A 12923-nucleotide genomic window follows, 5' to 3' on the forward strand; every position below is an offset into this window, starting at 1 on the left:
ACTGGTGATGATAGTTAGTAGTCCATGAGAACTTCAGTGTAGGGACAGCTTCAAGGCACTTGGTGGTTGCTGGAGCGTGGGCAGCTGGTCTGAAGCGTGGAGGAGGATCTCGACAGTCATCCATCAGTGTCCAGACAGACAGGTGGGCAGTCGTTTACTCGGAAAGATGTAAAGGGATGGAATTAGTTTTGAACTGTTTTGTGTTTGTAAAGTAGAAAATATGAAAATTTCCAGAGTGTGGCTAATGACTCCGGCAGATCTGACTATGACAGCATTAACTAAAAGGAGAGAACCAGGAGGACACACAGACACGGGAGCATCCTGAAACACTGGCATCCCTCCGCTCCACCGTCAACAAACCTGAGTGATCGCGAGAAGCGGCGGGACGACAGCACCAGCATACCAAGCTCCTGTATTCCTTTTCCTTCCCCTCAGTAATACACCCAATATCAGTGAGAACATTTACAGGTGGCAGATCTCAAAAGGATACAGGGTCAGGTGTAAAAAGATGTAAATATCATGTGTAAAAAATGAAGAGAAATGGAGCAGAACAGTCCCCCCTATAAACATAATGCTACTGACAGTCTAATCTGACACACCTAGGCAGCTCACTCAGCCACATGTAACATCTTTATATTGAAACATTTCTCACACTTAGTAGGCAGTAACCAATTTATTGTACCTGTTCTGTGCCAAATTAATTTGATTTTGATTGTTACTTGACTCTCTCTGTCAGCATACATCTAAACATGTTGATTAGTAGGTATTGCGTGTTCATTTGGCACCCTTTACATTATGCCCTGATGCCAGGTCTGATGAGTCAACTAACAGCAGTTGCATAGCATTTTAAACAGTATTTGTGTATCAATGTATCTCTGTTGTAGATCGATTACTAATGCAAGTAGATGAATGTAAGGTAGGTACAAAGAGTTTCATTAACTGAGAATAGTGAACACAAACATATCACAAGTTCATTGAAAAGGGATGTTTTTATTGTAGGTTCAGTTCACGGTTCAGTGTGTGGAGATGATACTCACTCAGATTCAGAACACAACTCCAGCAATACCAAAAGAGGTGAGTAGAGGCTCTCCATTAATGTGGATAATGAGTTTGCCTGTTAACACATGTTCCATCATGCTTTGTTAGATCATCATCAATACTTTGGATACAGTACTGAATTCAACAAAGATTTTAGAAGATGCCGCTTCAAACCAAAGTCAACTGGTGTATTATGGGAACTCTATACTCAATGCTACTGAAACACTGGTGTCTGCACTAATCAGGAAGACAGATACTGATTACTGGGACAACATCACTCTCACATCTATAGGTAAGGGAGTAAATAAAAAGCGGAAGCAGCTTTTAACTGTAATGTTTATATTTGTTATATTTATATAATGTTGGGGCTGTGGGCTCATGGGTATCTCATGGAACACACCATTGTTTCCGCTTGTTTACTGTTTTGGTGTTAATTTGGCAGCATAGTGTTATAATGTTGAGTTTTGTATGTAAGGAGTTGTTATTGATGTTAAGGTTTTTTGCGTTTGGGCTTGGTAAATGATGGGATTATGTTGCTCAGTGGAGTTCACCCAGAGGCTTTGTTTGGGCAGCTGGGATGGACTCTCTGTGAATCTTGTCACACATCAAGCCAAAATAATGCTTGTTCAATTGCTGCCTTTTTTCCCTACATCATTTTAGGGGTGTAAATAAAGTCTACTTCAAGCAATATTGCTATGTGTCAAAACCCTTCTCTGAATTCCCTAAAGTATTAACTAGTTGTATTGTTGTTTTAATCTGCCAGAGGCGGCTGTATTTGTCCTTTGCTCAAACTCTTCCTTGAAAAATATCCCACGGCTGAACACAAGCACCTCTTTCTTGGAGATTGACCTCATTAAGGTTTGGAAGGAAAACAAGGGTGAGGAGTAACATCCAATGGTGAACTGTATTATTTTATGCCTTTCCCTCAACATAGAGTTTTTGTACTTCAGGAATGACAGATTTTTTTTCCCTTGCTGTGCCGATGCTGATCTAGACATTGATTTGTTGTGTTGTAGAAACGGACTCTGTGGCTTTCATAAGTTACAGCAACCTGTCTGGCTTTCTGAAACCTACATTTTCCAGCACAACTAACAGCAAGGGGAATATCATGATGTCCATGATAGTTACCGTGAAATTGCTCAGTACCCGTGATCAATCAGTGCCCAACAAAACGTCCAGGCCAGCACATAACACTATAACTGACCCATCAACCAATAATGATAAACAATATTTTACCATTACTCTGGAATATACAGCAGTGAGTTTCTTATTTTTATGTCCCTGAAACTTTCCTGAAAATATGTCTGAATGTAATTTTTATAGAACATCTTGTTTTTATTGTATTTTTGTACTGATGGAAAATAAACATCATGTGATGAAACAGCATAGAAGCGTTCATAAAATTTTGGTTACACAAATCCACTGATATAATCATATACTTTAATTGTGTATATGTTTCTTGGTTGACATATTTTGTGTACATTTGCTGTATATTGGTCAAGTATCAGTCATTTTTATACTTAGGAAGAGAGTGCAGATGCCATTCAGTGCCTAAACATAAAGACAACCTGGAACACAAATTATGCATGTCTGATTTGTTTGTATATTATATTAATATGAATACCAGGAACATTTTGTAATGTCAGATCATTGGTTTTGAGGGCAGTTTGTGATCTTTGGACAAATTATCACAATCATTATATTAAAATATTTAGATTGTGGGGTTATATTTAGATTCCCTAAGATTTGGCCTTGTCATCAGAAGACTATGAGCTTAATCCACAGTGATTCCCCAGCCATCTGTATCTAGGCAAAAATGAGATGATGGTGAGTGAAATTCTCTGAGCACTGTCCTCCTCCCTCAATCTACAGCTGAGCTGCTCTTGAGCAAGGCAGTGAAAAAACAATTGCTCCCCAGGCGTCAGGGATGGCTATCAGCCGCTCTGGGTGTGTGTTCACAGCCCCTAGTGCACTAATTTGTATGTGATCCCTGCCACAAATGGGTTAAATGCAGAAGACATGTTTCATTGTTTCTTGTACAATGACAAATAATTGCACATTTCATTGCATTTTCAAATGTAAGTATTTTTTTTTTTACTTTTTTGTTTTCTAACTAGCCTTGGGAACAGGGAAATACTCTACACTGTATGACATGGAAAGAGACTGAATGGGTACATGGCCTCTGCGAAGTTACTACAATCAACACCAGTTATGCTACATGCTCCTCTTTACGCCCAGGAACCTTCGCTCTCATTATGCAGACCGACATGTCATTAGTGGTGAGAAGCTCATATCTATTTGCCTAGAATTCTCATCAGTATGATGGCTTAGACTATGCTCTATCATAGATAAGGGAATTAAATAATAATAAATTGTTCACAATGAGCTGTGATAAGTGATGCATGCCCTTGTGTTGTCTCTAGGAGTTGAGAACTAGAACCCCAGTTCTAGTTCTTGTGTGTAATAAAGTGTTTGTGTGTGTGTGTGTGTGTTTGTTTTTAAGTACGAATCATGGTTGGATCTCATCAACACAATAGCCGTATCAGTGGGGCTGGTGTTCCTGAGCTTGGCTTTGCTGACGTTTGTCTTTTGTCGCCGGGACATGACGATGATAAACACAGCTCTAATCAACCTGTGTCTCAGCCTGTTCCTGGCTCAGCTCCTATTTTTGCTCACACAGAAATTCCTACTTGATATATTGTCTAAGGTGAATCAGCTTACTAATACTATCCCTTGCAAAGACTTGTATCTCGAAAATGGCAACTTTACAACAGAGAAAAATGTTTTTATTTTACAAACATTTTTTGGATAATTTCTGCTAGCCTATACATCATACTGCTTACAGATTATATCTGGTCAAGCGAGATGATTAGGATGATGCTGACTTTGTTCTATTTGGAATTACTGGCAATATATAGCTTGTTATTTTTACACAGGAACAAACTATGACCATGTAGATGTGGCAGGGATACAATACACGTGTATGTGCTTTGCATATGATTCGCTCTCTCTCTCTTTCTCTACAGATGTTGTGTGCAGTGATGGCAGGCGTTCTACATTTCCTCTTTCTCTCTGCTTTTGTGTGGATGTTCATTGAAGCTGTGCTGCTCTTTCTCCGTGTGAAGAACCTCATGATGATCAGATCAAAGCAGGAAGATGTGCTAGGTTGGAAATATCTGATGCTAACTGGGTACATTATTCCTCTGGTTGTAGTGGGCGTGTCTGCTGGAATCTTTCCTGATGGATATGGCAGTGATCAGTAAGTGTGAAGAGAGGATAAAACATCTCATTATATTTTAAATCCACAATTTAAAAGTCCCTTAATGATTGCATTGAGTCAATCAATGCTGATGTTTTGCTCCAATAAAATTTTGACAGTTCACAACCATTGTCTGGTGTAAATGATCAACTCCCTTATCGTTGTGAGAAAATCCCTGGCCAATACATTTTCAGCCAAATATGTCTCTGAAACGTTCCCCTGTACACCCTTGCTATTGTAATGAGGAAGTCCCTGTATCAAGACCAGTCCACTTCACAATAGTGGTAGAATGAATTACCTGGTTCAAGCCCAGTCAACTCAAATCACTGTGGTAGGGGAATGTCCATTGCCCAGTCAAATACACATCATAATCCCTGGTTTTGTTGTCTCTACCTCAACACTAGTGAGAAATCTTGGAGTAATTGTTGATTCTACATTATCGTTTGACTCACATATTAACAACACATGTAGGACAGCCTTCTACCATCTTAAAAATATCTCTAGGATTCACACTTTTCTTTCTTTCACTGCTGCTGAGACCATAGTCCATGCATTTGTAATTTCCAGACTTGACTACTGCAATGCTCTGTTGTGTGGCCTCCCTGCTCGGGCTTTGAGCAGGTTGCAGTATGTGCAGAATTCTGCTGCTAGGGTGCTGACCCATACAAGATCTTGGGAGCATATTACTCCAGTCCTAAGTCGTCTTCATTTGCTTCCAGTGAACTTTCGTATACAGTACAAATTGCTTGTGTTGGTGTTTAAATCCTTGCATGACCTTGCCCCTTCTTACCCAAGTAGTTTACGTCAACCATACTCTCCAGTGCGTACTCTTTGTTTTTTTTTAAAAAAGCATTTACCTTTTATTGACTTTTTTAACTTTTTATTTTTATTTTTTATTTTTATTATCTATTGTACAGTGTCCTTGGGTCACTTGAAAGGCGCTTTCAAATAAAACTGTATTATTATAATGCAATGGGAAAATTAAATTAAACACACTGCTCTTAGAATTTGTCACAAATCAAGTATATGATGTTTTATCAAATTATATATGTAACATATACACATATTTATATCTTACCAGATGCTGGCTTAAGACTAATGCTGGATTCTTCTGGAGTTTTCTGGGTCCTGTTTGTTTTATCCTTGGCGTAAGTATTGCACATAATGCTTTTAATGCTAAACACCAAACATTCCACCACACTGTAATACAAATGGGAATATGTTTGTAAAGCAAAAATTTGTGAAAACATGTTGAGACAGACCAATCTCTATGGAGAGAGATTAGTCTAATACTTTACAAATGCGTAAATGTTAATACACAAAACACAAATCACAAAAATGTTAACTATTCATAAATTAGTGCCTCACAGTCTGCAATTTGTACAAATACAGTTACATTCATAAATAAATGTTTTTGGATTACATAGATATATCAAAATTTTATGCGAAAAAAAATAATAAATTTGTTTAAATTTACATATAAAATATGTAGAATCATCTGGATACAAATATTTGTAAAGTTGAAGTCTCGAATTTAAAATGTATTTGTAAAATGTAGAATCTGCGTTTGTGGATCATGTCACGTGTTTTCCGTGACGTGCATTTGTTTATTTCCTCTCGCAGGTTTTTGGATTTTGAGACTTTCCTCTCGCATTTCATCCGATCCAACTACAAATGCAGCCTGATTCACAAATGCGGCCAGCAGGCGAACAACCTACAGCTAGGTGTCACTTTTGTTTCCCCCAGTGTCTCAGGACTGACCTGTTGCTCTCATGGCAGCAGGAAAACAACCCCCTGTAGGCAGGACTATGACTCCATTGGTTGCAGCAGTAAATGATAGACAGCTAACTCTGGCTGCTGATTGGCTAAATAAAAGTGATGACCAATGAGAAGCGCATATTCTGTTTCGGAGCCGTGGGGTATCTGCCCCTCCCTCCGGCTGAGGGAGAGCATCTGTTTGAAACAAATCACCCGTTTTAACAATCCAATCTCAAAATTACGAAACATATCAGTCCAATAAGCAAAACGGCTTTAGTCCAAATACGGGATGATTTTAAAGTATTTTATTTCACAACCCTAGTCTGCAGCGAAATTAGGGAAGTTCCGCTGGATTTTAACGTCGTTAAATTTAGGGCACCTTTAAAAGTGTTCCCCAGTGATCCCCCTCCTAACTCTGTGTGATATGAAGCTGAATTCAGCGGCTTGGGGGCTTTTTGGAAAACACAAACGCAGATTTTAATTTACTAATACATTTTAATTTCAAAACTTCGACTTTACAAATATTTGCAATGTAAATTTAAACAAATGTTTTTATTTTCGCATACAATCTTGATATATCTATAAAAGTCCAAAAACATGTATTTATGAATGTAATTGTATTTGTACAAATTTCAGACCATGAGACACAGATTGGGATGAATTAATTTGTGAATAGTGAAACATATTTGTGACTTTAATTGTGTGTGTTTAATTTGTGTATTAACATTTATGCATTTGTAAAGTAGAGACTAATCTCTCTCCATAAATCTCTGCCTTGCAGTTGTTTCTCAGGTGACTATAGAAAAAAGATACTCTTGTTCATACTAGAACGCAACAAACTGTCTAGTTATTTGCTGTGAGCAGGCCATTTGTTTTTTGGGATTTGTAAGTGGCAAGTCTAGGTTTACTCTGGTCTATCCCACAAAGTTATGAAGTGTCTAAATAAAATGATTGGAACCTACAAATTCCTCTGACAATTTTCAGTTAAAGAAACATTTTCTACACATCAGCATTTTGAACATATCAATATGGGATGTCACGAGGGGTCATAAACAGACCAACAAGAGACCAATGTCGGGTGCCACAAGAGCTTTGTCATCACTATTGTAAATGTAGGGTTAAAATGGGACTATTTGGAATGAAATTTAATAACCATATGCCATCCTGATTTTGGCCTAAAACCAACACTGTAACCTGACATGTGTCATGTGTGATTCCACATATGGTGGGTGCAAATAATAATAACTGGGTGTGACTGCTATTTTTTCTTATTTCTCAGTCAAATGTAATCCTTTTCATCATCACTTGCATCCTCATGTACTCCACTCTGAAGAAACTCAACAGAGGTAATCTGCAGGTTCAGCAGAAAAGTCGAGATCATAGTGTGATTAGAAGTGTGATGTTGAAAACACTGCTCCAGTTTGTTATAATCGGCTGCTCCTGGATCCTGGGCTTCTTCATAGAGGGCAGTGATGCTGTGAACATTCTCTTCTTGGTTCTCAACTCCCAGCAGGGCACCTTCATCTTCTTTATTCACTGTGTCTTCAACCAAAAGGTTAGAATGCACTTCTAGATGTTTTGGGTTTTTATGCTTCTTTATTAGCAGGTTGCTGTGGGTCTCATGCATATATCCATTTTATTGTGATTTCTTTTACCATTCTCAGAGGTATCTTGCATATCTCAATCTATATTTATAGCCAAATATATCTGGATCTGAGTGATATAGGATGTGATGTTGAGATGAAATGGATAGGACAGAGTCCATAGTTTAATGCAATGTCTCAACCGTATTTCTGTGCTGTTTTGTCATACAGATTGCATGAAATTTTACACAGGATTGCATTCAAAGACCCCCAAATTGCAAACATATAAATCATTTTCTGATATCTCAGTGAATACCACAATCTGGAATGCCTGTAATTATTCCACATCTGTTGTTGTTATCACATGTTCAGCATATATGTTAAATAGTATAAGGATAGTGAGCAGCTTTGTCTTGATAATGTACTAATGTTTGTAAAAGGCTTTGGCTCAAGTAAATATCAATTACTGTCTTCCTTTGAAGTTACAAGCTTTCCTTCCTATTCTGTTTTCTACTTCATAGAATAATGTTTCATCAAATGAGTACACTGATTTATCAGATGTTAAATGTTTTAACAATTACTTCCAAGCATATTAAATATAGTAATATTATATTTAATATTTGTCTATCTTGACATTTTCCTCTTCTTTTAGATTGGGGAACAGTACAAGGCTTTTCTGTGTGGTTTTTGCCGCTCTAGAAAAAATGTTCCAAAGATGTCTGGAAAGACAACAGAAGATACGCAACAAGGCTCTAACCATTAATATGTGGTTGCAGTAATTTTGTCAAACAGCACCTTAAAATGGGTGCAGACAAACACGGTTCTGTTTAATCTGTAGTTTGTTACTGTCGTTTTATCCTTTTATTTAAAATATATGATATTAGTATAGACATATATATGAAACATGTATTCATCTTGAAAAAAGTTAAAATCTAGTGATGCAAAGAATTCCCTCAATCTACTTTGAATAAAACTGATTTTAGAACTCAAAGAAGCATGATGTGCTGTGGGTAGTGTCACCTCAAAACAGCTCCAGGGTGTTGAGGGCCTGGGTTCAAATTTCTCTTCAAGTTACTGTCTGTGAAGTGTGTGGTGTGTTTGCTCTGGGTGTTCTGGTTCCCTCACACAGTCCTGAAAGACGTTGGTAGGTGGATTGTCCTTTTTTTCACATTGTGTGACTGGCTTGTTGCGTCAAAAAAAAGTGGCATAGCAATTGAATCACTTTAGCCTGCAGCAATTTTCCTCTAAGATAGTTTAATAAAATAAGAACAGTAATATATTATTTTTTGTTTCATAATATAATGCTATTTATTTTTATGTGAGCACTTTTACAGTCTTATTGGGAAATTTAATGGAATCCACTTGACTGTTTCACTTTTATTTTTTTCTCATGTATTTGATATTTTATACTGCAGAAAATCTGAGCTGTAATATTATATTAGGAATGTGATACTTTTTGTTCTTCTTTATACTGTTCACATGTTTTCTACATATAATAAATATCAAGCTTTGATCTACCTGTCTCCAAAATTACTTTGTACATATTTTCAATAGTGAAGATATCTCAAATGGCATTTTCATATAAATGCTGCAGTAGCCACAAGCAAGAATGTAATTGCTTCAGCATTTAATGTGGAACTGGAAATTCCACCACTCTGTGTCTAATTCTGTACAGATATTTTAGAGTTTAATGCACACTTAAGACAAAAGGAGCAAACATTTTGCATAATGTAATTAAGTAAAAACCAGTATATTTTACTTTAAATATTTGTACATATTTTAGTCTTGATTATACAACTAATGCTTGTAATTGTAATGGGGATGCATGCAGCTGTTCTGACATGGAACTTTAATGACTTGAAAATCCCAGCACAGAGTTTATGCTAATGTTAATGCCAGAGGAAATTTTGCTGTTATTAAATTGGCAAAATGTACTCATTGCACACATCATTTTCACTGTGTGCCTCTGCACTTGGCAAAAATGCTATGTAAGTTTATGTTGTCTGCCAGTTCGTGGCTGAGTTCCTGTGGTTCCTAATTGCTTAGTTTTATGCACCTGTGGCGATGGTTGGAAAAACTTTGGCTCAAGTGCTCAAATGTCCTGCCACAGTTCAAAAAAAAAAAACTTATAGGCAGATTGGCTTGTGCAAAACTTTCATTGGGGTCAGTAATTTTGTGGGTGTCCAGTGATTAACTAATGCCTTGCCTATGATGTGTTCCTGCCCCAATAACTCCAGGCAGGCTTAAATAAGATGAAGCAGTTATAGAATTTGAATGAATGAAAAATTGTACACAACCAAACATCAATAAGTGCTGAGAGACACAGTAGTGCACATTAGGACATTTCCATTCTGATGGTAATTGGTAGAATCAGAAGTTACCAAATCAGTTACCAAAAGCAAACACATTTCCAATATCACACATGCAAAGACTATAAAACAGATATCACAAAAATCAGAGAGATGTAATGCTCAGGATTGTAGTAAAATTGAATATACATAACAATGTAAAAAACACAAAGCCTAGTAGCAAGTGTATCCAGATGATTCTAATGGAACTTACACCACAACCACACACCATCTTTAGTGGAGCAAGGCCTTGGCCATGTAAGCTCATTCATCCTGTACCACGAGTGGTGTCACTGATGGGCTGAGAGATGTGACCAGAGTAAGAGACAAGCTTCAGTTAATTTACATAGAAAGTCAAGGATCAGTGATACTGGACATGCACCTCTAGCTAATTAGCTGCTAGGTTAACCGGTGCAAGGTCAGTAGAGATGTCTACAGAACAGTGACATTACATGTGCAAATCATGGGTTGAAAGCCAGATATTCTGGCCAAAGATAAGGATGTTTTTTTGATGTTCGTCAACTTGGATATTCTGTTTTCAATTTCAAGATTGAGCACCCTGCCAAGTTTGTTTAGTTTTCTTGCCCATTTATCTTCAGAAGGAGTGTTTCACTGACCAGACAAAGAGGGGTGGCTGCAAACCCTAAAAAGCGCACTGAAAATGCTGACAGCGATCAGTATTTGTTTTGAGCTGCTCTAGACATACAGAGAGGTAATGCATTATGTGAACAGATTTTTGCCCACCAGCCAGAAGTAAGAGTGGGGTCTGGGTGGAACAGAACATGTGCTGATGAGAATCCGCATTCATAGGCAATGTTCCTAATTTTAATCTCTCTACTCAGTCATGGCTGAATAGAATCTGGAGTCATTTGGATGGTGAAGAGGTCTCAGAACATTAAAAGGCATGAGTGGAGATGAGGATACAAAGATAAACAGCTTAAGTCATTGTGGTAATTTTAAACACTAAATAAAAAAAATTCTTCTTTTTCAAAAATACTTCATTCATTCATTATCTGTAAGTGCTTATCCAGTTCAGGGTTGCGATTGCTCCAGAGCCTACCTGGAATCATTGGGCGCAAGGCAGAAATACACCCTGGAGGGGGCACCAGTCCTTCACAGGGCAACACACACACACACATTCACTCACACCTATGGACACTTTTGAGTCGCCAATCCATCTACCAACGTGTGTTTTTGGACTGTGGGAAGAAACCAGAGCACCCGGAGGAAACACCAAACTCCTCAAAGACAGTCACCCGGAGTGGGAATCGAACCCACAACCTCCAGGTCCCTGGAGCTGTGTGACTGCAACACTACCTGCTGCACCACCGTGCTGCCCTCAAACATACTTTTTCACCTTCTTCTGAATATACACATGTTAAAAGGATGGGATGGGGTGTCTTCAGTGGAAACAGAACCATTTTGGAGGGAAGTTATAGTTGCAGCTAAATCCATAGTTGACATGTATGTGTAAAAAACTAATAATATGCAAAACAAAATCTGTGCTGGGCGGCACGGTGGCGCAGCATGTAGTGTTGCAGTCACACAGCTCCAGGGGCCTGGAGGTTGTGGGTTCGATTCCCGCTCCGGGTGACTGTCTGTGAGGAGTTTGGTGTGTTCTCCCTGTGTCAGCGTGGGTTTCCGCTGGGTGCTCTGGTTTCCTCCCACAGTCCAAAAACACACGTTGGGAGGTGGACTGGCAACTCAAAAGTGTGAGTGAATGTGTGTGTGTGTGTTGCCCTGTGAAGGACTGGCGTCCCCTCCAGGGTGTATTCCTGCCTTGCGCCCAATGATTCCAGGTAGGCTCTGGACCCACCGCGACCCTGAACTGGATAAGCGGTTACAGATAATGAATGAATGGAAATCTGTGCTGCTATTTTATGATTTGGAGATTTGGGGGTCATGTGCAAGTTTCTAAGTCTATTACAATGTTCCAATGTATTCAATGAGGATATTTGCCTAAAATATATATTCTACTTTTATGAAATACACACCTTCTTCATTTTTAGCTTTATTATTATATTTGTTTATTTTAGGCCTAAACATAAAATAATAAAAAAAAGTGAAAGGGGCTGATAATTTTTGAATGCAGTGTTTGTGTACACAGATGGACTGTAATTATATATCTACAGAGTGCTCCTATATGGACAGTGGAGTTGAAAAAATGGATAAAGTTGAAAGGAGGAAGTGGTCATAATGTTTTGGCTGCACTGAATTTTGTAGCATTTTAAAAGCTCATGTGACAGTAAACTTATAAGCAAACCATCATTAATCCAGGTACACTGTAGAGGGTGCTGGGGACAGTGAAATATATTCACTTCTTCAGTACAGGAGCTGCCTTGTCTAACTGCCCTGAAAATGTTGTTGTTGTAGTAGGAGTCGGCTGGGCTGAGCGCTCATGTTGTGGAGCAATTTGCCTGCTCATTTAAAACCAAGCCTGACCGAGTCATCTACAGATGAAAACATTCACCATAGAACAATGTTCTCTTTAGAAAAGTACACCAGGCAGCAGGAAATGCATGTATTTTCAAAACCATGTTTGTTTATGGTGCAAATGATCGGTTGCATATTGATCCTCAAAATCCCCAGCTTTAAGTGGAAGAATATGATGCAAATAACTAAATTTAGTAAGATCCTGGAACAGCCAGAAAGTGCATATTGAGCCTGCTGCTTGTGGCTTCGAATCCCTTTGTTTCTTCAAATGACTGAAAATGAGTAGAAATATAAAGAATACCTGTGAGTATGGAGTTTGTTTTTTGAGTGTTTTAAGTAGTATTGAAGTGGGGTATTAAATTATTGATTAAATATCAGAGTTGTGAGCAAGGATTTCTTTAAGCTTCTTCCAGGTGGTGTTTTTTATTCTGTTTGTTTAAAGCACAAATTGCTAATTGTTTATGTTTACAATATTCATTGGATTGTATTTTTATTTCATTTTTA

The 12923-nt window shown here is 38.0% G+C and overlaps 1 protein-coding gene across 3 annotated transcripts; it reads left to right on the forward strand.

Moving 5' to 3' along the window:
* The first annotated feature begins 207 nt into the window (after window positions 1-207).
* On the forward strand, window positions 208-9079 carry LOC136686683 (adhesion G protein-coupled receptor E1-like). Of its 3 annotated transcripts, none has more exons than XR_010800350.1 (11): window positions 208-916; window positions 1000-1074; window positions 1147-1330; window positions 1802-1915; window positions 2055-2296; window positions 3156-3317; window positions 3542-3745; window positions 4065-4297; window positions 5379-5445; window positions 5921-6021; window positions 7335-7439. XR_010800350.1 is itself a non-coding variant. In XM_066660609.1 (11 exons), the coding sequence occupies exons 1-11, from the start codon at window positions 896-898 to the stop codon at window positions 8399-8401; spliced, it is 1689 nt and encodes a 562-aa protein (XP_066516706.1). In that variant the 5' UTR covers window positions 208-895; the 3' UTR covers window positions 8402-9079. The 3 variants fall into 3 exon arrangements, 2 of the variants coding, with proteins under 2 accessions (XP_066516706.1, XP_066516707.1); XM_066660609.1 differs by lacking the exon at window positions 5921-6021 and adding an exon at window positions 8291-9079 and having other exon boundaries at window positions 7335-7610; XM_066660610.1 differs by lacking the exon at window positions 7335-7439 and having other exon boundaries at window positions 5921-6522.
* The last annotated feature ends 3844 nt before the right edge of the window (window positions 9080-12923 follow it).

This window comes from Hoplias malabaricus, chromosome 2 (genome assembly GCF_029633855.1).
Source record: "Hoplias malabaricus isolate fHopMal1 chromosome 2, fHopMal1.hap1, whole genome shotgun sequence".
Taxonomy (NCBI): Eukaryota; Metazoa; Chordata; class Actinopteri; order Characiformes; family Erythrinidae; genus Hoplias; species Hoplias malabaricus.